Genomic DNA, 25924 nt, shown 5'->3' on the forward strand with positions numbered 1-25924 from the left:
ATGGCATTTCTGCAATCGCTAATTGCTCGAAAAGCGAGGTCTTTCGCTTTCGACGTAAGAAAGGTCCATGGGTTCTGGACCTCCTAGCTTGTATCGTCTTGGAGGACGATACGATGACGAACTAGCTTGAGCCTGTCTCAAGCTAAAGTATTCCTGTTCCGCAACGGATATTGCTTCTTCAAGAGTATCCAGTTCCAAGCGGAACTAATGGGTCTTTACGGGACCATCCGTAAGACCTTGCATGAATATCGGAATCAACGTGTGTTCGTGAATTGGATTGTTTGTAATACAACTCGCTAAGTGTCGTATGTGCTGGGCATAAGCGTGAACATTACGCTTGCCTTGCTTGAGTTTCAGAAGCTCTGAATGAGCTCTGAACTCAGCCCTAAGCAGTTCAAACGTCTGTTTGAGCCGGGCTTTAAAAAACTCTAGCGACCTATATACATATGGGTTGTGCAACTTGAGGTCTAGTGCTCAAGTTGTGGCACGACCTGCCAAATTTTATTAAGCGAATGCAATTTGCATTTGCTCGTCGATGATGTATCGTGCCTTTATGGCATCGTCCAACTCGACAATCCATCTTAAGAGGAGTCCATCTCGACTCTCTATACTTAGAGATGTCTATCTTTAAGGTTTCCGCACGACGCGTGTGCGTCATCCCATCCGCACCTGTTGCAACCTCAACAGTTCTGCCTGTTGAGAGCCTTGCTAATAAACAAAGACTACTTTCTCCTTCGGCTCGTCAAATTCATGTTGTATGAACTAGGCGATGGCTGAATTGAGGTATCGCTGTCCAAAACTGACAGCTTGGCCAGGATGGCATCATTCCCAACGGTCGAACTCATTCGTTCGACCGCACTCCTTTCTATGCTGCTTCGAAAGGAGTAGCCATCACGCGAAACGTGATGCGTATTTCCAGTGTCATCTAACATGTTCATGTTAGATGATAAAACTGTGGTCCTTGGTCGGTTTACAAAGTGCTACCAGGTGTAACGGAGCACTGCCGACTTGTACTGCTTCAGTACAAATCCACTTTACACTGCTTCAGTGCGAGTGGTGCCTCACGTCACTTCACGGACACTAGTCGTGCAGAGAGAGAAACTTGCTTTAAAGAGGATTTTATGTAAACTGTATTTAATATAATTAAGCTCTTCTGTTCTATCTATTTGATACTAGCATAATTATATACTAATACATAACATGTAATAAAGTCTTATCTGTCACTCTTTTTTGCGCGCGTCCAATGCTAACTGGACCTCGAAGCTAATAGATATAATGGCCAATATCTACGAATCGATAAGCTTTCCGAATATTACTATGTAAAGCGATATTCTCCAAATATTATCGACCTTTTAGATAATGTATTAATTAACAACCTTTAAGTGTTAATTTTATGTATCGATACACCCCGCTACAGGAATTGTGTGATTCAGTTCACGTCCCATTCTCAAAGCACCCACTGATATACGCCAAAAGCTGTGTCGGCCTTTCACATTTTTCTCAGCCTCAACATGAATGAAAGTGCTCACACTTTGGAGGCATTTATCTTATAAATACGAATTGACCTTTTGCAGGTCGAGTTTCTCGTCATTCTGCGGCCCATGCATAACATCCTTTTGCGTTTGTTATCCCGCATGCGCTCGCGGTACTTTCTAAACGAGCCTACGGTAGACTGTGTCTGATACATTGTCGATCAAACAAATACCAGCATAAGAAACATGTACCGCAGCCATAAGATAAATGTTGGCTAAGGCCGGTGTAACCAGCACTTGAACAAACATGACGAGCTCCATAATCTAGAATAGATTTATAAGATGCAAATGCAAGTTTCCTTAAGAACCATACCGACTTTTTCGAATGGTATTTCTCCTTCTGCCACCATAATAGTCAGTGGTAGCTACTGGTAGCGGCAAATAACGTAGATCTGTACTACTATGAGAGATACTCATCGGCCAGATTTTTATTCTTGAATCGTCCACCGACGGAAGTGAAGATTTCAATAGTGCCAATGCACTCACCAATTTGGAGGAATGAGGACTATAGGGACGATTAAAAATCGAAGTCCGATGTAAAAATCGACGGAAGAGACTACACCTAGCTCTCCCTTTCTCCTCCTAATTGTAGACTTAGAATAAAATTAGCTTAGTAGTTGCAAGAAATGAAGGTTGAAGCTTACGCATACAGCCACTGCCCCCGAAAAAAATTTCTTCAGCAATTTTTTGCCATGTTTGCCGCTTATTATGGAAAACACCGATGAGTATATAAAAAGGAATCTAACGTCTACAGGCTATTATCATCATCCATTGCTCTCACATAGCTTTTTATGCCGTACATGTCACATAAAAGTGGACTACGATTCAGAATGTAACCAGAATTGAACCTGCTTACTGTTTTGTATGCAAATTTGAAATAACAGTTACTTTTTAAGCTAAGACAGCGAATATATTTGTCGAGGTCGTCAACGATAAAAAAACGCAATGCACATCGTACCTACGTCCGAAAGGTTCTCCCACTTATGTGCCAGCAGGCGTCTGGGGAAACCTTATTTTATCGCCGTTATTAAGCCACGCTTAATGATTGGCATTTACAATATATATCGTTATTTTGAAAAGGCAAGAATAAGCTGTTGAACAAAGCTTCAACGAAAAACTGTATTAATAAGAATAATTATAATCTAAAATTGTATTTTTGTTATTTTAAAAACTCAATACCAGATTACATTCGACGCATGCGTCTTTACCCACGACCGTAAACAGTCCACATCTCTCACAAAGAATGGCGATATGGTTGTCTTTCCTCGCGGAGTACTTCGAAAGGTTCTCGGCTTAGCGACGTACTTACATAAGTACTCCCGCAATTATGCCGAAATGACAGCACGTCTTTCCTATTTGTTGAAGAAGAATGTAAATTGGTCATGCAGCGCTGATTGTCAGCGTTCCTTTGAGGGTATCCAGTAAAGCTGATGCAATCGCGATCCTGGCGATTGCGGACCAAGACAGACCGTTTCAAGTGGCCTGTGACGCCAGTGATTTTGCAATCGGCTGTGCATTAATGCAAAATGACACAGACAACGCAGAGCGCGTCGTCTGCTATCAGTCGCTTCAGCTTCAACCAGCTAAACGTAATTATTCGCTGTTAATAGACAAAGCGACACGGGCTTTAAGTTTTGATATGAACGAAGATCCGCTGGCTCCGAGCCAGCGCCTCCGTAAGAGTCATGATTGCTAGACACGCGAATGATGGGTGAGCAATAAATCACTATAGTATTTGTAACGTTTCATATATTATTCATTATAAGAAATATTATAAAATTAGAGAGCCGCTATAGCCACACACACCACTTTCGGTATAGTCACACCCCTAAACAAACAAAAGGAAATAATTATAATAGGGAAGATATTGCCACCCCCATTTGCCGTGTAAAAAAATGCGTTTATTCCAGGGTGTAAATCGCTACAACTCCGCCAATATTAATGCTCGGTCTTCATCATGCCGCTTGCTTCGGCTCCAGAACATATCCATGAGACCCATGAGGAAGCGAATGAAGCAACTAAAACGTTTGCATGGCAAGAAGGTTATTCAACAAAGAAATTACGCACGAAAGCCGACAAATACCGAAAAGCTAGAAAGGTATGGCTTGCTTGCGGTCATGGTGGTGGGTACAGAAGCAAGGGCATAAAGATACGCCAAATGTCAAAAAGGCTTGTTATGTTCTCATGAGCAGTCACTATTTTGCGCCAACTGCTGAACAAGAAGTGTGGTCGTTGCAACACAACCATGATGCAGCCGATAATCTTGCAGCATTTCCGGAAGCCAGGGTGGTATACCAGCTGCAAAAGCAGCAGATTTTGGACATTTCAAAATTAAGCACCTCCTCGATTAATTTTGAGAACCTGATGCGATCAAATCGTGCTTTTCTAGCTACTGGACAAGATATTTACTATGTAAAAAGTGAACGAGAAGAGTTTCTCCTTGGGCGTAGCCATCTTCAAGCGCTACTAGACACACTGGAGGAAAATGCAATTCGGCATGAATTTTGTCGAGAGCAATCGTCGAATCAACTCACACGCCTTTTAATTGTACCAAAGTCTTGTATTAAAACAGATAAGGACTTTTTTCAGATGGCGTTCTTATAGTAAAAAAACGAACAGGTGAGTTTAAAAATATATTTATTTTGTACTAAAAGCGGACATATCTCCAGGTTTTAATTCCACAGCTCCATGTCATGGGTGCGGTATGCACAAACAAGTCATATTCCCTTTTATATATATTCTTGCGACACGAATCAGAGGACTATTACATCTGGGCACTTCAGCAAATGAGACATGTTTTCAAGACAGAATCGCTGGGCATATTGTCATTGTCACTGACAGAGAATTGACATTGATGGCGGCAATCTCACTGATTCTACCTCATGCAAAGAACTTCCTTTGCATATGGCATATTGATAAGAACTTGCTGACAAATACTAAAAAGCATTTTTTAAAGGATGAAGACTGAATTTTTTTCCACAAAGTGGTGCGAGCTGTATCACTCAGCCACTGCAACGGAATCCGGAGATAATTGGATGCTCCTCAAGGAGGCTATTAATGAATCTGGCTATGCATATTTGCTATCTACATGGATTGTGTACAAAAAAGCATTCTTGCGGACAAAAAAAAAGGATTAATATAGGAATGCAGCTACATCTCATGTTGAAGGTGGACATGCAACTCCAAAATATGGATCGCAGTTTCAACGGGCGACTTTGCAACAATTTATGGGAAATTAGTTATGGAAGCTCAACAGCAGCATCAACGAATCAGTCAAAGATTTGAACCGATCGTTCCCCCATTTCATCCGCCTTGGTGGGAGCTTCTGGACAAATGCGAACAGAAAGATTTCGCATCATGCGTTGAACGAAGTAAGCATAGCTACCTTTGGCATTCAGTTCTGTACAGCACAAGCAAACATATATGAACTGACCACATTTTGCTTCCTGTAGGTCTTCAAGCAGTCCCAAAAGGCTCTATCAATAGAGTACAATGATGAGTGCACTGTCATTTTTACAAACACCAAAGGATTGCCGTGCTCCCATACAATCCGAAAGCTGCAAAAGATGGAACCAACATTGCAGATAGGTCATTTTCACCAGCACTGGTGGCTTAACAAGCCTGAAAGTCTTAATCTGCACCCTGCGATACCTCTGCACGATAAAATTAGTTCTCGGACATAATTGCCAAGTTGCAAAAGCATCATTCAGGCTTGCCTCCGCACAGGCAACGCCTCCTGGAGCAAGATCTTGATAATCTCGCATCTTTTTCAAGCACATCTATAAATGATCCGGCCTCAGTGGCTAGACGTGGACGGCCAAAAGGATCAAAGAATACCAAACGCGATCCGTCAGCATTTGAGTACATTAAAAAAAACGGGCAAGGGCTGCAAAAACGAAGATACGGGGCTTGCAATCAAGAGGGTCACAACAAGCGCACATGTCGTCAAACCAGAATTAATTACCAAATCTAAGCTGGCTGATGTCTTCATTGTGGAAAATTTACTCGATCTTGCTACTCAGGTTACAGGATTTGGTCTCACGAAAATTGTGATATTTTTTATGCAGGTACTCAAAATAATTTTCGCTTAGCAAGCAGCTTCTCGCGTGGAAAGCAAAGGCGGAATCTCGATTTTCACTCGCGTAAGATAATGAGTTATATGAAAAGCTTTAATCAGAATAAATGCACCGTAGTAAACACATTACTTCATGAGGACTGAGTCCTCTTGAAGAAAATATCATGAATTGGTAGCAGGCCACAATATAGCAATTACTATTTTTCAATAATCCCATCTGTATTTATGAAAATCTTCCACGTCCAAGACTGTATAGGCCGGGTGTGTTCGGAATCGAATTATTTAGGGGTGCGGCCATACCACTTCTCTAAAATTACCACCCCCCCCCCTCCCCCCATTAGAGAAATATAATAAAGAAGTATCAAATTACAACCATTTAATAACTTTTACTTACTGTTTCGAGCATTTTCAAATTTGTTATATTAAAGGCACAAGAAAACACTTCTGTTGATTGGTTGATTGAGTCTAAATCAACCCCGATAATCGCTGCTAGGCGCAGGAATGAGCAATGCGCAAAGGTTGTAATACATATTAAAATTTTAATATTATAAAGCCAGTATGAGAAAAGATCGTTACGTAGAAACTACAGTTTTGTATTGACCTTTAGTAGCTAAGACTTCTTATCTGATCAAAAACTCCCTGTGCACGTCGTGTACGTGAAGTATTCAAAGGCACTTCACCTTCACTATCATCAGTACAGGTTGGCTAGTACTAGAGCAGTACTGGCGAATAGGTGCCCCGTTACAGTATTTATATATTATAAGTATTAAAGTCAAAGTAGAAGGTATTTATAGTGCGTAAGTCATAAATTTATCGGATATAGTTTACTGTTTCCCATACTAAGCATTTATGAGAACTTACCAATTGTTGCTATGCTAACGCTATACAACTTAAAAATCTTTTTCTGCGCGTCGTGTACGTGAACGCACCTTGCCTACATTATGATCAGTAGAACTAACCTTTACTGCAGTAGTATAAGCAAAAGGTGCTTCGTTAAATAAATAGTGTGTGACGAGGTCACACATTATAACGATGTAGGAAGCGTGAACCACTTTTGAAAAATGCACATACCATAGCTAGTATGTAAACCTAAACCTTACCTAAAAAAATCCTATCAATATCAAATCAAATCAGCGACTGTTCTTTCAATTCACTTTCGTTCCAATGTATCGTACTTTGACTCTTATAGATATTATATTACTAAGTAGGTCAACCTTTGTTCCATTGGTATGCTACAGTTGCAAGTATCGTATCGAAAACTATGCTGTGGATGTAAATTGCTTCATAATACTCATTGTGGCGAAGCCTTTTTAATTCAAATGACTGTACCTTTTCATTTTCAAACTTATACTTATACTGTCTAATTAAAATAAATATATTTGTACATTCCCACTACACGTGTTCCACTAGGACTAGGAGATATGTAACTCAAATTCCTTGTCCAGCGAACGTTTACGTGCCACTTCACGTGCATTAGAAGGGTTTGACCCGAAATGCCTCTCCCCCCTGGCAAATTTAAATAGTGTCACGATAGACACTCAGAAGAGTGCCACCTCGGCCGCCCCACTCGGTGAACTTAGACGTGCCACACCACGTGTCTAAGGAATATTACACCCTTCATGACTCGGCTCTAGGCCTACAATGATTTCAGCATTCAGTACATCGCTATTACAACGAGGGTCACTCGACGGAGTACGTGACATTCCACCCCCTTTTTTAGGGGTCGGGCTCAAAATTAATATTTTTTATCATTGGAGTCTATAAAATCAGACATTCCACCCCTTTTATGGGTCGGCTCAAAATTAATATTTTTAACATTGCAGTTTATTAAATCAGGCATTCCAAAGTCTAAAACACTGACAGACTCAGTCAATGATCCGCACCAATAGCGCTTTTGTTGCCTAGCAAAGGTGGGTTCATGACTCTCCAAAACTTTGCTAGGAGCATTGCGCGTTGCGTTTAACGTCTTAGACCTCGAATCGATCCATCGCTCATGGCGTTGAGCCAGGCCATACCAAGGATGAGGTGAGATCATATCTCGAATCCAATTAAAGGTCAAGACAGCGTTCTACACTGTCGAAGATCAGAAACTTTATGCTTAAGTTCAACGGAACTTTAGGAACAGTGACACGCGTCTCAGTCGCCAAGTGAACAGCGATTATCTCACCTTTATCCGCTTTAAGCGCCTCAGCATATTGCTAATTCCCTTCAAGAGGGCGGCGTCGAGCATAATTACAAGACGCCCCTAAGTCAATTATAATTGACTATGGCTTAACAAAGCCCTTTACAGTCGCCTGAGCAACTAATGAGCCAGGCTTGTACTCACGCCCCGTACCATTACGCATAGAGATATTTGGGGCTAGCACATGTTTACTCTCACCTCCCACATTATCAATAGAGTATGGTATTGGTCGGAATTGTTGCTCTTTCGAGCTTTGCACGGATGTACGCAACGGACAAGCCGGGAGTGAATGCTTAGTGCTGCCGCACGTGTAACATCTACGGATGTTACTAAGCTGTTGTACAGCTTGAAGCTCTTCTTTTTCCTCAGCGAGGCTGATGTCCATGGGTTGTGGTCCTCTAGACGAACCCGATGTGCTCGAGGAGCTAATATTGTACCCATGAGTATTAACGCGAGAGGGCTTAAAGTCGTATTTCGTTCTTAACGCAATATCAATCGCAACTTCGAAGCAGCGGATGGAAACGATATAGTTCCGTTCGGACAATACCCACGTTAAGACCTTCCATAAAGTTGGTTAATAGAACCACTTGTGGTAATAGGTCTTGCTGCATGGAAGCAATAAGAGCTTTTAGACGAACCTGATGTGCTCGAGGAGCTAATATGGTACCCATGAGTATTAACAAGAGAGGGCTTAAAGTCGTTTTCGTTTTTAACGCAATGTCAACCGCAGCTTCGAAAGCAGCGGGATGGGAACGATATATTTCCGTTCGGACAACACCCACGTTAAGACCTTCCATAAAGTTGGTTAATAGAACCACTTCTGGTAATAGGTCTTGCTGCATGGCAGCAATAAGAGTTCTTTACTCCTGGCCATAGTTCACTTATGTATATTACCCTGCCGAGAAGCTATAATTTGCGATCCTACGCGAGAAGCCTAATTAGGCGACGCAAACATGCGAGTTAATTTCCATTTTAGCGATTCCCATGCGGGAAAAGCGGCATCTATGGAAGTGACACATGCGAGGGCCCACTCACTGAATCTACCACCGAGCTTAGAGATGGCTATGGCCATCTTTGTTGCTCAATTTGTACCATGGCCGAAGATTTCGCCATGTCCATTTGCCTGAGCCATAGAAGGAGATTTTCTCCTTCTTTACCCTCATATGTGCGGATGTTGACAATAAGAGGGCTAGCCTTTGTGAATCGGGCTAAACTTGCCCTTTGTTACACAATCCCAGTTAAGTACACTTTAACTGAACTGAAATAATTAGACCCACTACTTGGGTGTGGTCACATTGTGACCTACCTTTGTTATGTGATGCACCTGAGGGCATTCACATTAACGGGATGACGGCTAACGTCGTTCAAGACACAAGATAATTAGAACGAAATATGCTCGCAATACATATCAGTGCATGTCCACAGAGATGGCATTTATGATTAATTAATTGGGATTTTATTCAATACGATTACATATAAACCAGTCTGAAAACTACTTCCTACTTCACAAGTGCGCACGTGGAGCCGAATTACCGCTCCCGTGACGTCACTTAAACTAAGGCTTCTAGTTCGTTGGATGAGGTTGCTTAGGCGCCAACCAACTACCTCACTGTACGTGAGAGAAGACAGATAACGCTTCCTCACTGTGCTCAGAACGTGTGTGTTAGTAGTGCGTGGCAGCCTTAAGTAGCGCCAGCCTACACTTTGTAGCACTAGTAGTCCTTCCATGACCCGCCTCTCAGAAAGCTTCAGTGAGGATGAGCCTCATTATCGATTAGGCTCATTTCTCCTACCCCTCCGAACATTATCGGGAGGTGATAGAGCACTTGGCTCAGGGACTTGGTGAACAAGCCGTGGCCAGGCTCTCTGGCAGTCCTTCTGAGCAACATGTTGCTCAGTTGGAGCAGTTGGAGGCGTTCGTGCTCGGAGCCATGCTGCGGCGGAGTCCATCACTAAAACTCAGGATGAGCTTGCGCGTGAGCAGGCTCGGAGCTTGGCTCTCAACAAGACTGTTGAGATGCTCTCCGCCCGGCTGCATCAGCTGAGGCCCATTTGAATGGATCCGCCCAAATTCGGTAGAACTGCAGCGCATGATTGTACAGTGACTGTTAGCCGTGGAGCAATGCGGTGTGGCACAGCTTATCGAGGACGACACCCGGATGGTGTCGTACGCCATGTCGCATTTGCGCGGTAAGGCCTCAGAGTGGGCTTACTTGGCGCTTATGGCGGACGTTAAGGCGTTCCTATCATGGGCGATCTTTAAGACAAATATTCGCGCTATTTACCAGTCACCGAACAACGAAATGTTGCTGCAGGCGCGCTTCTTTGGAGCGCGACAGGCGAAGCGATTCAAAAGAATATGTGGTAGTAGATGCGCTCGCGTCGGTGTCCATTAGTATGGGTTCGATACCGGAGTGCCCACGTTCATGAACGGATTGCGGCACGGCCCATCGCGACAGGCCGTTTTTAGGAAGGTGTCGTCGACGATGGAAGAGGCAATCCAAATTGCCTTAGTTGAGGAGCAATCCTTCAACAGTGCCTCGATGAAAGCTTGGTAAAAGAAAGCCGTCGTCCGAAAGGCTGGATGCGATTCAATGGAGCAAGGCAATGCAGACGTAGTCTGCGTGAAGTGCGGCAAGCGCGTCCATATGATGGCTTGCTGCAATGCTAGAGTCTCTGCTGGTGTTAAGACCCCCAGCAAGAGTACTTCCTGCCCGAAGAATGATGGCAAAAACCAGCGTGTGAGATGAGTGAGTTCTGCATCGACCGCTGGGGATTGGGAATTGCAGGAGTGTAGCAGGGGCGGGGTGCCCTGCTGACGCGGACTCTGACGCTACTCCTAAGGTCAGAGTTGTCGAACAAATGGGTACAGCGCTCGAGTACGAGACAATGAACATGTGATGACCCTCCTTGTGGATTTGGGTGCATCACAAAATTTTTGTAAAACTCGCGGCTCTAAAACAGAGATTGGCGGTGTTTGAGTCGCTTTGCCAGGATGGCAAGCGAGAAGAGGCGACCGTTCGTTTAGCGAACGGTGCGCTCGTAAAGTCTGACTGAGTTCAAAATGAGCTCCCTTCAGCTTTAGTGACTTCTCTTGTAAAGAGAAGTTCACCATGCTAGGTATGGAGAGTCCGTATGGCCTTATCCTAGGCATGCCATGTTTGGCAAGACACCAATCATGGATCGGCTGGCGTACACGCACCGTTGCTAACTCTAGCAGGACACCGGAAAGAGTGTGCTCCCGCGAGAGGTCTCTGCAACTGATATCGTGTCGTACACAGTTGAGGGTGCGTTGACGAGATGTAAAAAGTCTCCAAGTCCTACCGAGCTCGTGGAGACTGGAATAGGGTGAGAAGGACGATGACAAGTAGTCGTGCATCCGAATGATCTGCCCAGAGCCGAAAGCCTGTAGCAGTAGACGGCGAGCTGACAGGAAGACAAGCGTCGCATGAAACGGCACAGTGCCTAGCGCCTGGTGCGGTTGGAAGGGATGTGTTAGTCAGGAGAGCACCGACACCCGCATCCCATTCAAAGATCGTGGTGACTCGAAAAGCGAGTATTCGACAGACAAGGTCGATAACAGGACGTCAAAACGAGGGAGCTTTGGATCGGTCCCAACTGAAGAGGACGGGCCTTCAAGCGAGGTGTTCAAGGCCGTCAGAGACATTATAGCAGAGGCATCCTCAGTTGAGATGATCCAGCGCGTCATAAACTCTGCCGAGGAGATTGTAAAACTCCCCAAAGATGTCGGGGGATCAGCTCCTTGCCGAATTAATGGAAGGAAAGATCCATTAAACAGTCACACCAGTTCCAGACGAGACCTTGGTGGACTGTTGCTCTTTGTCCACAGTGGACGAAAACGTCCTCAAAACGGACAAAAAGAAACGGCTCGCTGCTGAAGGTCGGGATGCCTTGAGAGACAGTCCGTTCGTTGAGGTTCTGTGGAAACATCGCGATGTGTCCACAGAGGAAGTTACGAGCCACCTACCCGCAGATAGGGGCATCGGGCACAAGATTGATGTCGAACCTGGCACCACCAGAAAATATCCGTTGTCGAAAGAACGAGTCGATTACATCCTTGAGTTCTTCGGCAAGCGACCCAAGGCGGGACATGTACGTGAGAGCAAGCCGCCTCACTGTAGCCAAAACTTTTGTGTGCGAAAAGCCACAGGCGGTTGGCGCGTGATTTATGTTACAATAAGCTGAACACCGGCGCAATCGCCAATCTCGCGAAAAGATGTTCTGTTGATCTGCACGTGAAAGCCAACTATCTTTTACGCGATGGCTTTAAAAGATGCTTGTACCAAGTACTCATGAGAGAGTCCGTTGTAGCCAAAACGACAGTAAGCACCCCAAGAGCTATGCTTTAAGAGTGGCTTGTGATATCCCATGGTTTAAAAAAACGCATTAGCGACATTCAACCTAGTGGCGGCTTACGCGATGCGTCAGCACCGTGCCTACGCGCCCCGTTACTTAAACGATGTACTCGTGCATAGTAAAGCTGCGGAAGGGCTAAGCGGAATAGAGTCGCACAAGCGTCATTTAGACGCTGTGTTGCAGACTTTGATGGACGCCCGATTGTACGCCAACTTGCAAAAATGCGTCATAAGATACCTGTGCTGGGTTGCATCGTAGGGACACATGTTCTACGAGCAGACTTCGAGACAAGGTAAAATCAGTAAAGGAATGGTCAATCCCACGGCATGTGAAGGATTTGCGCCAATTTCTAGGGCTCGCTAATTACTTGCATAAGTATAGCAAGAATTATGCTGAGCAAACTAAACCATTATCTGATCTCCTTAAAAAGAATACAGAATGGATTTGGTTAATAAAAATTATGATACTAATAAATTATATAAAAAAAATCAATTTGCAAGAAGATGCGTTCACATCAGTGAAGAGGTCTTGGCATTGCCAGACGCGGATGAGCCCTTTAGCGTCGTCTGCGATGCAAGTAATTTTGCAATCGGCAGCGCGCTCATGCAGAAGGATGACGACGGCGTTGACCATGTCATCTTTTATCAGTCACGGCTATTAAAAGCCGCGGAACTGAATAACCCTGTGCATGACAAAGAGTTACTACCAATAAAGTATGCTCTTGTCAAGTTTCGTGTGCACCTATCGGGCACCGAACCATTTGTGGTTTATACGGATCACGCATCACTGCGGACCGCAATAAACTCACCACACCTCTCGCCTACAATGGCAAGATGGCTTACATTCCTCTCTGAATTTAATTTCAAAATTGAGTACAAGCCCAGTAAGTCGAATGTCTTGGCTGACGCTTTATCTCGCAGACCAGACTACAAGGTTAGACCAGGAATGTGTGTCTAGTGCAAAAGCACAAGTCCAGCCGTCAACGTTGGCAGCCATGAAGACATACCACGTGACGAACTTTAGCCTTCAAAATAAAGACAGCTACAGTCAGGACGACATTGTCGCCTGCTATCGGATCACTCCGGTGGACGAAAAGTAACCCTTACGTCACACCTAAAAGCTAAGCTAAATCGCTTTAGCTACAGCGATGACCTGTGATGACATCAGCTGTCACCTTAAGAACCATTGAGAATCTATGTGCCTCATGACAAAGATCTCAAGCTGATGATCCATCACGAGCTCCATGATGCGCCATCTAACGGGCACCTAGGCCGTGAAAAAACATTCATACGAGTGTCAGAGGAATTTGGGGGCCCAACTATATAGATCTGGCCAACAATATCGCGCTTGCCAACACCGTCAGCAAAGCGCCACTGAAGCCGCTACCGATTCCAACCAACTGTTGCAAGTCAGCAAGTCTGGACTTCATGTTTGGCATGCCGCCCGATCATAAGGGTCGGACGGGGCTCGTCGTCTTTGTAGACAGACTGAGCAAAATAGTGCATTTAGTACCATGTAAAACATCGATCTCAGACAAAGAGGTAGCTCTTTTGTTCCTGGATCATATATACCGACTATGCGGGATGCCCGAGTCTATAGTACCGGACCGGGATCCACGTTTTACGTCTGGTTTTAAGCGACAAGTGTTTAAGCTGCTAGGTAGCAAGCTCCACATTTTGCCCGCAGATCATCTCCAGACCGATGGCCAAACAGAACGTGTCAATCGGGTCGTGGCGGATGTATTGCGCACGGTTGCGACTCCCACAGAATGCAGCAAACAAATGCCCTTCGTGGAGTTCGCTATAAACAACAGTGTCCACGTTAGTAGGTGAGACACGGATTTGAGTAAACGGACTGCGCCATCCTAGGCAGTCTTGTTTGTGCGCAGCCCGAGTCTTAGTGGGGGATGGCCTTTCACTACGCTTGGTGCTAAAGAGAGACATAGCTTCGTCAATATGACGATGACCCGCGAGGGTATCATCTCAAAGACAGAAACTTGCCCTAGTGATCCTGCCGGGTTAGCAGAGGTCAGTATGGAGTCACAGCAAGGAATGTATGTGCTCCCAAACAATAACGATGTTTCGTTATTTACAACTACGTCCTATGACCGACCTCTCAGCGGTGTCATAGGCGAGTTAGATGCAAAAAAGCGTATGCGAGATTCAACGCTTTGTGGATGAGCGATCAGCCATCCCACGAAAAGACCGTGGCGCGATGGCAAGCGCACAGGACTAGCAAACACAATATGCGAACCAAAATGGTCGCAAAAACAATGAATGCTTTAGATTAGGTGAAATGCGCCCGATAGGAGTGACGATTTCGTCCACCGGCTCGCGGCAGCCTATCCCGCATCCGTTCAGTCGCGAGACTTCAGATCTTCTCGATGTCCGCGTGAAGGGTCGTCAGGGTTACGAACGCCTGAACCTTCGGCTGGACCTTTTGGAAATGTAGATGCTAAGGGATCCGCGTTACGCGCGTGATATTCCTCGCTCTCCAATGCTGTATCGTGGTCGCAGGAGTCGTTCGGCTCGAAAAATTTTCTTACCCCGTCTCCCTCACCAGATCGACGCTCGGCTCACAGTCCGTGTCACCATCGTACTCTTTAGACGGATAGAGGTGTAAGATCTCTTCAAGATCAACATGCCGTTTCAGACGGCCCGCGTAAAATATGGGTTGCGTCTTCATATATGGCGGGAGGGTGAACGTATAATTTGGGTTTCCAACCTTCTCGACCACCGTAAACGGCCCGATGAACCACGGCAATAATCGTAGTACCGCCAGGTAGTGCAGAAACTGCATTTTTAGGTAGGTTAGCAGTACTTAATAGTACTACCTGCACTGATGGATGCTGCTAGGAACCAACGCTTCCTTGTTGGAAGGTTGGTTGCCCACCACTCTGTGCAGCAGAAATATCAAATCCTCGTCCAGTAGAGAGGATACCCGAATAGTTTTGACTCTTGGAAGCCGGTCGACGCGCTGCACGTCGACGTACCGGGCGTGGTCTCTGCCTATGCGATGTAGCAACAGTTGTCGCTCTGCTAGTCCGGATGGACTAGCAGGAGCGGCGTGATGAGAAGAATAAGGGGGTACAGTACTGCCCATGTTTCACTTACACGAAAAACAGCGAAGTTTGCTGCGACCGTTGCAACGCTACATCGGAATATGGCTGCAAGCGGCGCAAGAATTTCGCCTGGTCGGTTGATTCATTCAAATGCAACACGACCGGGACCGGGGAAACACGACCAGGTGATTTCCCCTGAGCCTTCCACTAATTATGCATCAAGAGTAGCGTGCTCTAGAAGCGACGCACTCGTTCTATCCGAATAAGGCCATTCGGATGGAGGGGGCATCGGTGGTATGCCAGCCACGTTCTATACAACTGCTTTTGACACCGACTGGACAAGTTCACGTGCCGTCGGTGGAGCTTTACGCTCAAGCTCTTCTGCGTCAGACCCAATATGAATGATGGTCTGAACGACAGGTGTTATGGTTCTACCCATCTGAGAAGCAGCTGCCTTTTTTGCCAGCGCTCTCATGAATCGTCGCTGTGCTAGCTAGCGCAGACGATGCGACAGTTACTTTGTTGACGTAAGGCAAGTTGGCCTTCGCAACGTTGAGCGTCTCCATGTTAGGAACAATGTGTGAAGTTTGGATGGGCAAAAAGCGCCATCCTCCTTCCCCATTAGCTTGCTGTGCTCATCACTACTACGAAGTGATGGCAGCGGCGTCGACCCATTGTAGTTAACAATGAGCGACGGATGTACATCCTCACTGCGCAAGTAGGATAGATGCGACAGCAACGTCTATCGGCATTGTAACTGTGGCACTGAGCGACGGCGGTGTGTTGACGCGGCGTGTACGCTTCGTGCGTAATTGCGAGGGCGTCTTTGCAGACGACCTATCATCTTTACCCTCTTAGGTGGCGTAGTTGCCGCCGCGTGAGTGCACACAGGTCGCTAGAAACTGAGAGGTTTAAAGCGACGCGTAAAGCAGCTCGCTGTCCCTCGTTCCTCTTTGACGAATTTACAAAATATACCTTTTGTTCTTAAAGGGGGGCGTGTAACGGGCTAAGAGTGCCCTTTGTTACACAATCCCCGTTAAGTACACAAAGTCTACTCAAGGAATGGTCAATCATTCAACTGAAGTAATTAGACCCACCACTTGGGTATGGTTCACATTGTGACCCACCCTTGTGTATGTGATGCACCTGAGCCATTAACATTAACAGGGATGACGGCTAGCATCATCCAAGATACGAGGTATCTAGAACAATACGCTCGCAATACATATCAGTGCATATCTACAGAGATGGTATTTATGATTGGTAAAATAGAATTTATATTTGATAGATTAAACATAAATCAGTCTGAAAGCTACTTTCTATTCACAAAGTGCGCACGTGGAGCCGGGTAACCGCTCCCGTGACGTAACATAAACTAAGGCTTCTAGTTCGTTGGGTGAGGTCGCTAAGGCGCCCACCACTACCTCACTGTACGGGAGAGAAGACAGATTACGCTTCCTCACTGTGCTCATAAGGTGTGTTAATAGTGCGCGGTAGCTTTAAGTAGTGCCCGCCTAAACTTCGGCTCGGAGTCAGGTACAGGGCTGTACCTAGTTGGCATAGATGCCGGCAAGTGGTCTTGGACCTGCCCTATGAGGGAAGCTCATATTGACTAAAGGCTTCAAACGTGGCTTCCAGAACTTCTGGGTTCTGGTGTGTAATGTGATCGATATGATCTGTCCCAAACATTGTCAAAAGCAACACGTCGCGCCACCAAGAGCTCAGGGAAGTGCTCCATCCTCGAAGAAGATAAATCAAAAAGACTCATGCGTAGATTAACAACAATTGCTACCAGGTGTAGCGGAGCTACCTTGCTCTATAAGTCAGAGGAAGACTTGTAGAATCAGAGAGTCACTTAGTCCTATGGAATTAATAGGTTTAACAACTCAGTGATTCGTACAAACTCGTAGAGCTCAATGAATCCTAGTTCAAGGGATTCAGGGGTTCGTAGAACCAAGTGGCAACCAGTGCCCGAGAGTATATACCTTAGAAAGGTTGTTTATCTCGTAGATCAACGCGCAAGCCTTAGGAAGGCACTAGACGCTGTAAGATCAAAAGGGAACTGAACGTTATGTAATTGTTTGAATTTAAACATTTTCTCATGTAATTACTTGAGTGTAAAGCCTTGTCCTCATATGTTACCCATAAAATATATGGGATTCTAGTGATTAACTAATAGAAAAAAAGGTTTTTTCACCCATATGACTGCTCTTATTATAGAATTGTGTCGAAAGCAGATTTTGTATTTTGTAGGCGACACCAAAACCATTTTTGCGACTTCTGAATCAGAGTATCACAAAAAAACAACTTTCAACCCACATGTTTTTAGCACGAAAAGCTCTGAAACCTCTCTTTCAACCTACCAGACGTCACATTCTCTATGACAGCATAAATAAAATCACGACAATTATGAGCTCGACGCTGGTTAAGAAAATCCTTTTCGTGCTTGGCGGCCCTGGCGCCGGTAAGGGTACGCAGTGTGCGAAGCTGGTAGAGAAGTACGGCTTTGTTCACCTTTCTGTAAGAATATTGAGTACAACTTGTGTATATTTTAAGCTCTGACAAACGTTATTAACTTTACTGCCACTAAGGCCGGCGACCTGCTGCGCGAGGAGCGGCTGTCCGGGTCCAAGAATGGCGAGCTGATCGATCGTATGATCAAAGAAGGGCAGATCGTACCCGTCAAGATTACACTGAACCTCTTGCAACAAGCCATGATCACGAGCGGTTGCGACCTGTTCCTCATTGACGGGTTTCCGCGTAATTTTGACAATCTCCAGGGTTGGCAGGAAGAGATGTCGGCGGACGAGTTTCAAGTACAAGGAGTGCTTTTCTTTGACTGCACAGAGAGCATTATGGAGGAGCGCTTACTTCAGCGTGGCAAGACGAGCGGACGGACGGATGATAACGCAGAGGCCATTCGCAAACGCTTTCGCACTTACATCGAATCGACGATGCCTGTGATTGAGTATTACGAGAAGCAGGAAAAAGTATTTAGGATTGATGCGACGCTAGACCCGGACGCAGTGTTTCAAGCCACAGCGGCTCGTATTGGTCCTCTCGTCGACAAGTGAGCCATTTACTGGACATTTTGTCTTGTGTTAACGTAATTCAGACTTTGAAAAGTAGCAGAAGGGAAATAAAGCATTTCGTCCAATCATCGTTTTGTTACTTCAGCACAAGGTGATGGCTGCATCCGCCATGAGCTTCGAAGAGAGCGTCACCGCTTTCTTTGAAGGGTTCGCGGAGCAACAGTTAGACCAGGTATGTCACGCCTTATGTGACATGCGCGTATCTGTTACAATCGTAACCGAGGGCGATCCGGCTATATTTGCTGTGCGCAACGAGATGCTGCGCAATTGTGAGGTGAAAGCCCAGAGTCTCCGGGAAAAAGCAATTTCTCAATTAACGCACGCTTGCTCAGGTGCCAGCGTAGATGTTGACGCGATATTATGCGCATTTTCTCAATGTATCACTCTAGGCGTCGCGCTTGAGGCTGTACCCACTTTTTCGAGTTGTTTGAGCAGGATCTTTGCCACGCAAGCTCGTGCCAGTTTAATCCGCGTGCGAAGCCATAAACACGCAGCCAAAGTAAATGAACATGGCTATATTGACCGTGCATTTTATGTAGAAGCGCTAAGTGAGCTACTGACTGGAGCCACTGACATAATGAACGCCGTAGCGGACCTTTCAGCCGACACGTCTGTCCTGCAGCCCGTACTGGAGCCAATTCATGCCTCGTGCGCCGAGATTGTCTTGCAAGTAGTGCAAATGTATGCTGACGATGCTCGCATGGGCGCATGGGAGCGCCGAGCAAAGGTACAGGCCCAGCGAGATCCAAAGCAAACGCTCACGGGTCAAGAAGTCGAGCCCGACGAGAGTTTGCAAATGATTGATTTGTTTCTCGATGAATTGGCATATCTCATTCGAGTGCTCGTGAGCTATACTGCGTTCTTGGGTACCATTTGTGATACTCTTGGACAACAGAAAAAGACGGAAAGTTTTCAAACAAAGGTCCAGGAATGGAGCGCCGTGTATGTATTACTCGAACGCTTTTATGTGTTCCAGTCCGTGCACAAGGCGTCGGTCCTTGCCGAACCACAAGAAGTCGAGCACGGAATTTTTGTCTCAAGTCTTGTCGAAGATGTATCATTTGTTTTAAACAAGGCGTTCTCTCGAGCGTCGCAATGGTGGGGATGTTTCATTCAAACTGTTTGATACTGAAATAAAATATTTTTTATTGTTTTTCAGCGTAAATTACCATACAACGCTCTCCATTGTCATTGCGCTTGTGGATGCATTAGAATCTCAATACTTACCAGCAATTCTGACGTTACCAAGTCAGCCTTGCGTTATCCCAACAAGTTCCATTCACGCAGTGTCTTCCGAAAAACGGGAGGTATCAAGTCGAAGCAAGAATCATAAAAACGAGGTTTCTTTTTCCGACATGCTCCTTCAAGTAGTCGACAATGACTTAGAGCGATCCCATCTAGAGGAAGCAAAGCTCATCATGACAATCAATTCAGCTCACGTCAGTGGCGACTTTGTACAGGCCTTGCAAGGACGAATCCACGAATTCTCGCGTATCTCGTTTTCAAACGATCCTCCAATTCTCGAAAGCCTTCCAACGCCTCTTTTTGACTTAATCGATGCGTTCCATTCAATCGTATCGAATGAAGTTCAAGAAGTTTTGTCTCGAACGTTGCACAAACGACTTCCTCGAGTCCTAAATCATGAAATGGATGAGCACTTGCAGTATGTTCTCACGTCGACTCAATACGATATACTGAGTTCACAAGGTTCTCCTTTAGTAAAAGTAGTCGAACAAGAGATTTTAACAAATGGTGAATTAAAGCGGTACGAGCGTGCACTGTGTCGAGGTCCTTTTGAAGATTTAGTAGAAGCCGCGACGCAATTTTTGACCAAGTGTGTGGAAATGGCACTGCTTCGATCAAAAAAACCGTGTAATGAATTGGGTGCGTTACAACTCGAGCGTGAGGTGACGGACATGCTCACACGCATGTCGTCGCTTGTGTCGCAAAAAAGCCTTCGCGGAGCCTTTACTCGACTTTTTCAAGTCGCGTTTGTCTTAAATTTAATGCAGCCATCTCATATTCTTGACTCGATCGACAAGTTGCGTGTCGATTTTGCAATCGACGTGATTGAAACACTTTTACGCATGCGAGTAGAATACACGAGTCAGGATATTGCGCACGTAATGGACGTGATCTCAAAGATCGGATGACTAACACTGCATCGACTGCTTCATTGCAATTTGTGGCTTTTTGATGGTGCATTAAACGTGCTTCATATTCAACTTGTCATCATAATTTGTCCAAAGTCAGGAGATACCAGTGACTTCTGCAGGATCACCTTAAAGCTGTACCGTGGGTGTATCGTTACATGAAATTAGCACTTAAAGGGGAATATTACTTAATATAGTAATATTCGAAAGCTTGAGCATTAAGAGATATAAACCATTGTAAATATTAGCTTCGCGGTCCAGTCAGCACTGGACGCGCGTAAAGAGAGAGACAGATAAGACTTTATGACATGTTATGTATTAGTATATAATTAAGTTAGTATAAATATATAGAAGCAGAATACCTCAATTATAGTATATACAGTTTACTCTAACCCTCTTCAAAGCAAGTGTTTCAAAAAGAGTCTTCCTCTGCACGTGCTATTGTACGTTAAGTGCCACTTGCACTGAGGCAGTGCGAAGTGGACTTGTACTGAAGCAATACAAGTCGGCGGTGCCCCGTTGCACCTGGGTCCACTTCGTAGTCCGTTCAAGGACCACAACTCTATCATTTAACATGGACGTGTTAGATGATAATGCAAATAAGCATCACGTGTGCGTGATAGCTACTTCTTTCTAAATGACATGAGAAAGAAGTGCGGTCGAACGAATGAGTTCGATCGCATGAATGATGCCATCCTGGTCATGCTGTCCGGTTTGGGCAGAGACGTTCTCCATTCAGCCATCGTCAAGTTCATACAACATGAACTTGATGAGGCGAAGGAGAAGAAGAAAGTAGCCTTGCTTAATCAGCAAGGCTCTCAACAGGCAGGAATGTTGAGTTGCAACAGGTACATACCCTTTTACCTGGGATAATGCACACGCGTCGTCCGGAAACTTTAAGATAGACATCTCTTAGTATAGGGGGGTCGAAGAAGACTCACTCTTATGGTGGTTCGTCGAATTGGACGATGCCATAAAGGCTCGTCACATCGTCGACGAGCAAATGCAAGTCGCATTACTCAATCAATTCTGGCAGGTCGTGCCAAACTTTAGCACTAGGCCTCAAGTTGGGCAACTCATATGTATATGGCTCGCTAGAGGTTTTAATCCCGGCTTAAACAGACGTTTGAACCGCCAAGGGCTGAGTTCAGGGGTTGATCAGAGCTTCTGAGACTCAAGCAAGGCAAGCGTTATGTTCACGCATATACCCAGCACATACGACGCTTAGCGAGTTGTATCACAAACAATCCAATTCACGAACACACGTTAATTACGATATTAATGCGAGGTCTTACGGATGGTCCCGTAAAGACCTACATGTTCCGCTTGGAACTGGATACTCTTCAAGAAGCAATATCCGTTGCGGAACAGGAATACTTTAGCTTAAGACAGGCTCAAGCTAGTTCGCCATCGTATCGTCCTCCAAGACGACACAAGCTGGGAGGTCCAGAACCCATGGACCTCTCTTACGTCGAAAGCGAGAGACCTCGCTTTTCGAGCAATAAGCGATTGCAGAAATGCCATCGCTGCCAACACTACGCTCATGAGTGTAGTGCCCACGCCCAGTACCGAAAGGTACTGAACTTAATTTGAAACTGGATGCTAAAAAGAGCAACGGTCGTGGGTCCGACGTTGTTGCGATATCCCAACAGCGAGGCGGACCGCCAAAAAAACGGTCGGGGTCAGTAGGGCGCAACGCGCTAATGATCCAGCAACCATAACAGAATTGCAAAACTCGTGACGAAAATTGCCCCAGACAAACAGTCATTATGGGTCTCTGCACCTGGCGATGAGGTTATTCTCATCACCTTGAAGTTAAAAGTGACAAAAAATTGTCACTTAGAGCCCTAGTGGACTGTCGGGCGTCGAATAACTTTATTCGTCACCATTCGCTAAAGGATCGTAGGCTTAAACATGTTGAGCGCGACATCCTTCCAACAAGGATGACGGTGCGCCTAGCGACAGGCGCATCGATAACAGTGACGAAGCGCGTACTAAAATTTCACAACACTTTAAAAGATTAACAGAACGATGATGATTTGATCGTACTGGATTTAGACGACAAATTTGATGTCATCCTAGGTTTACTTTGGCTCAGAAAATATGAGCCAAGAATCAGCTGGCAGCATCGACCCGTAAAGATGCCTGCGACTCGTTCATCAGACGGCCATCTGATGAACGTCTTGGAGCGTCCACAAGCGTGTGGGTGTACTACGAGTGAGTGCGACGGCCTCGCTTGTGGTACGGTCGTTAGTACGACTGCACAAGATCACAGTGTGATTAGTTTCGAATGATCGGAACACAAGTTGCCAAAACTCCGCCATGAACTGAGAAACTCTATCGGAGTTCACGGACAAACCGTAGAGTTTTAGTACGGTGTTGTTAAAGACACGGGCATAACCCGGAGCCGGGATTGACTATGGTTTGCAGCAAGATATACCATCTTGCTGAATCTGTCTACAAAAATAAGGATTTCATTGTTTTTGTGATCGACTTCGGAAAATCAAATCCGATGACAAAGTCCACAGGTATGGACTGCCAACATTCTTCCGGAAGTGGTAGAAGGTGGAAAGGTGCACGGGATGAAAGGCTAGGCTTCATTCGTTGACACACCTCGGAAACACGAATGTACTTGCGCACGAACTGATACTGGCGGGGCCTGTAAAAGTCGCGACTTACTGTGAGATACCTTTTCTCACATCCACGATGTCACTTGTTGGTGCATCGTGCACTTATACATGATGGGCAAGCGCCGGTGACTGTGTAGTACAGTAATCCATTGCAAGTTTTGTATCGATCGGAATACGATCGATATAAAAGCCGGTAAATCTTTTAAGATCAATTGGATAGATTCATCAGATGCTTTATTTAACGCAGAAGGTCTTTATCTTCTGTGTAGGCTTTCTTTATGCCATCAAACAAAGTTGACGACGGAACATTTGATATGAGTTTTGCAACAGTGATATTAAATTCACTGTTGGAGTGCGCAGCCGACTCGAAATCGGGTCGGCGTGATAACGCATCAGCGATGACATTAAGTCGTCCTAGTTTATTATCCACGGAGAAATTTACTTCGCGAAGAAGGAAAGCCACCCCGCCATTCTTTGCGAGAGGTGTGGGCTGTTCACGGCCGTGCGTAATGACGCATGGTCCGTATATACGATGAACGGTCTATCTCCTAGGAGATAGACCCTAAATTTAGTCAATGCATATTTCATGGCAAGGAGTTCCTTGTCATGCACTGGGTAATTGCGTTCAGCTGGTTGCAGCTGACGCGATTGGTAACAGACGGCGCGCTCCGCGCCGTCTGTATCGTATTGCATTAATGCACAGCCGATTGCGAAATCGCTGGCGTCACAGACCACATGGAATGGTTTGTCTTGATTTGCGCCACACCGCATTGCTCCACGGCTAACAGTCACTGGACAATCATGCGCTGCAGTTCCATCGAATTTGGGCGGGTCCATTCAAATGGGCCTCAGCTAATGCAGCCGCGCGGAGAGGATCTCAACAGTCTTGTTAATGAGTCAAGCTCCAAGCCTTCTCACGCTCAAGCTCATCCTGTGTTGGGCAACCGGTATCTTCTTTAAATGTCGCCCGCTAGGCGTACATTCATGTTTCAATCCACTCGACTTATTCGAGTGGTGGACCTTCGGCGCTGCCTGTGCGTTCACTCAGCCGCCGGCAGCTGACTCCACAGCCTGAATAGTGGCTGACTATGTCAACTTCTGATCACATGGTCAGACGATACGCTTCAATGCGTCCTCGATAAATACTTCTAGGTTACGTCCAATCGTATCCACACTGGAGCGAGTTTTGACCGATGATCAAATTTGCCATTAAAAATTTAGTGCATGCGTATACAACGCATACACCGCTCTTCGTGAATGGCTTTCGCCATCCACGCATACTCACCCGATTTGAGAGATCCTCTACTTTAAGGGGGGGGGGTGGACTTGCACGAGCAATACCAACTCTGGCTCATGCTAACGGAACGCAGCCAAATATGGAAGCGCAAATGCTCTTTCATTTAATAATAATAATCTAGTTCTACTGTCTAAGGTAAACATACCCAAACCTATAGCACTAATGTGGGTAGAACTAAACTACAAACCAATATGATTGGGCCATTACGTGTACTGCATCGCAGAGGCAAGGCGTACATAATAGAATTGCCACGAAGGATACGAACGCATCCTACGTTCTACGTTGGTCGGCTCCGCCCGTACCATCGGTTCGCGGCTTTTTCCGCGGACGGATCTATCCACTCCTTTCAAGAATCCCTAAAAGATTCTTGTGATCACAAACTAGACTCTCATGTTGAGTCTGAAAATTCTCATGCCGAATTTGAAGTTCCTCGAAATCGCGATGTGCTGACGACAGCTCGTCACGAAGAGCGTGATACTTCCGTTCGTTCTCAAACATTGAGTACGAACTTTTCGAACGGTCTTCCAACCGTTTAGGTGAGACTTCTCCGTCTGTTCCACACGAGTGACGCTTTCCGCACTCGTGATTAAGACCTCCTCCAATTTTTGGAGGTAGTGGTCGAGTTTGTCGATCTTCGACTCTAAATTCGACACATTGGTCGGATCTAATTTTCCCTCTTCCACCACAACCTTTGGTGGATTCCCACGGTGGCGACGTTTTCTTGTGGAACGCATCGTAAGCCACCGTGATGTGAAGGGCAGCGTATGAGTATCTTGTTCGCTGGCGCGGTTATCCACATTCGCATGACAGCTGGTAACCTCGATTTCAGCTGGTTGACGTTGAGGGCCTCGTCCGTTAGTATGACGAGACCCATCTGATAGATCAGAAGTTCAATCGGAAAACACGCGCCCCTGGCGCCTGTAAATCGATTGCAAACGTCAATCGCGTAACGCATCTTAATAGAGATGCGAGCCCTTACCCAGGGCGAAGAAAGGGAATAGACATCCCCTTTTACCCTCTTCGAGTTGTCTACACAACACGGACAGGGATCACCCCACGTGAGGCACGGAAGCCCTCAACGTCACAACAGATGCAATTTATACTTTGCAACGGTTGGAGTTCGGTTCTCAAACTTAACGCGATTCGCGTTAAGTTTTTGAAGCCAGCTTCGCGTCCAATGTCTTTAACATTGCGAATGAACGCACTCCAAGCTTGCATAAGCGAGACTTTATCTCGCTTATTATTGCCACTAAACCATCGATGCTTTAGAAAAGCATCGAGATAAAAATCTTCCTCAGCGCGAAACTTCTTCGCGCTGGGATCAAGGCCATGTAGCTTTGTCGCAATAAATAAGGGATATTTATTGTGGGGAGTAGCCTCTCCAGACAAGCTATTGATTAGCCGTTCGGGCAAAAGCCACGGCTTCTTTTTCAGGGGCGAGATGAGACATTTTATTGCCTTCAGTCCCCTGAGTGGTACCCACTGAAGCACAAGAACTTTTCTTACGATGGCACGCCATCACCGT

General features: G+C 45.6%; 2 protein-coding genes across 2 annotated transcripts; both read left to right on the forward strand.

Annotated features, from left to right (window-relative positions):
* Positions 1-17636: 17636 nt before the first annotated feature.
* On the forward strand, positions 17637-18301 carry CCR75_007751 (uncharacterized protein; the record flags this gene model as incomplete). The annotated part of the gene is made up of 2 exons (XM_067965809.1): positions 17637-17697; positions 17784-18301. 2 exons carry the CDS (start codon positions 17637-17639, stop codon positions 18299-18301), a joined length of 579 nt encoding a protein of 192 aa, XP_067817514.1.
* A 112-nt stretch (positions 18302-18413) lies between these two features.
* On the forward strand, positions 18414-20821 carry CCR75_007752 (uncharacterized protein; the record flags this gene model as incomplete). Its single annotated transcript, XM_067965810.1, has 2 exons — positions 18414-19417; positions 19479-20821. 2 exons carry the CDS (start codon positions 18414-18416, stop codon positions 20470-20472), a joined length of 1998 nt encoding a protein of 665 aa, XP_067817425.1. The 3' UTR covers positions 20473-20821.
* Between the last annotated feature and the right edge of the window lie 5103 nt (positions 20822-25924).

Source organism: Bremia lactucae, linkage group LG3 (assembly GCF_004359215.1).
Source record: "Bremia lactucae strain SF5 linkage group LG3, whole genome shotgun sequence".
Lineage (NCBI taxonomy): Eukaryota > Oomycota > Peronosporomycetes > Peronosporales > Peronosporaceae > Bremia > Bremia lactucae.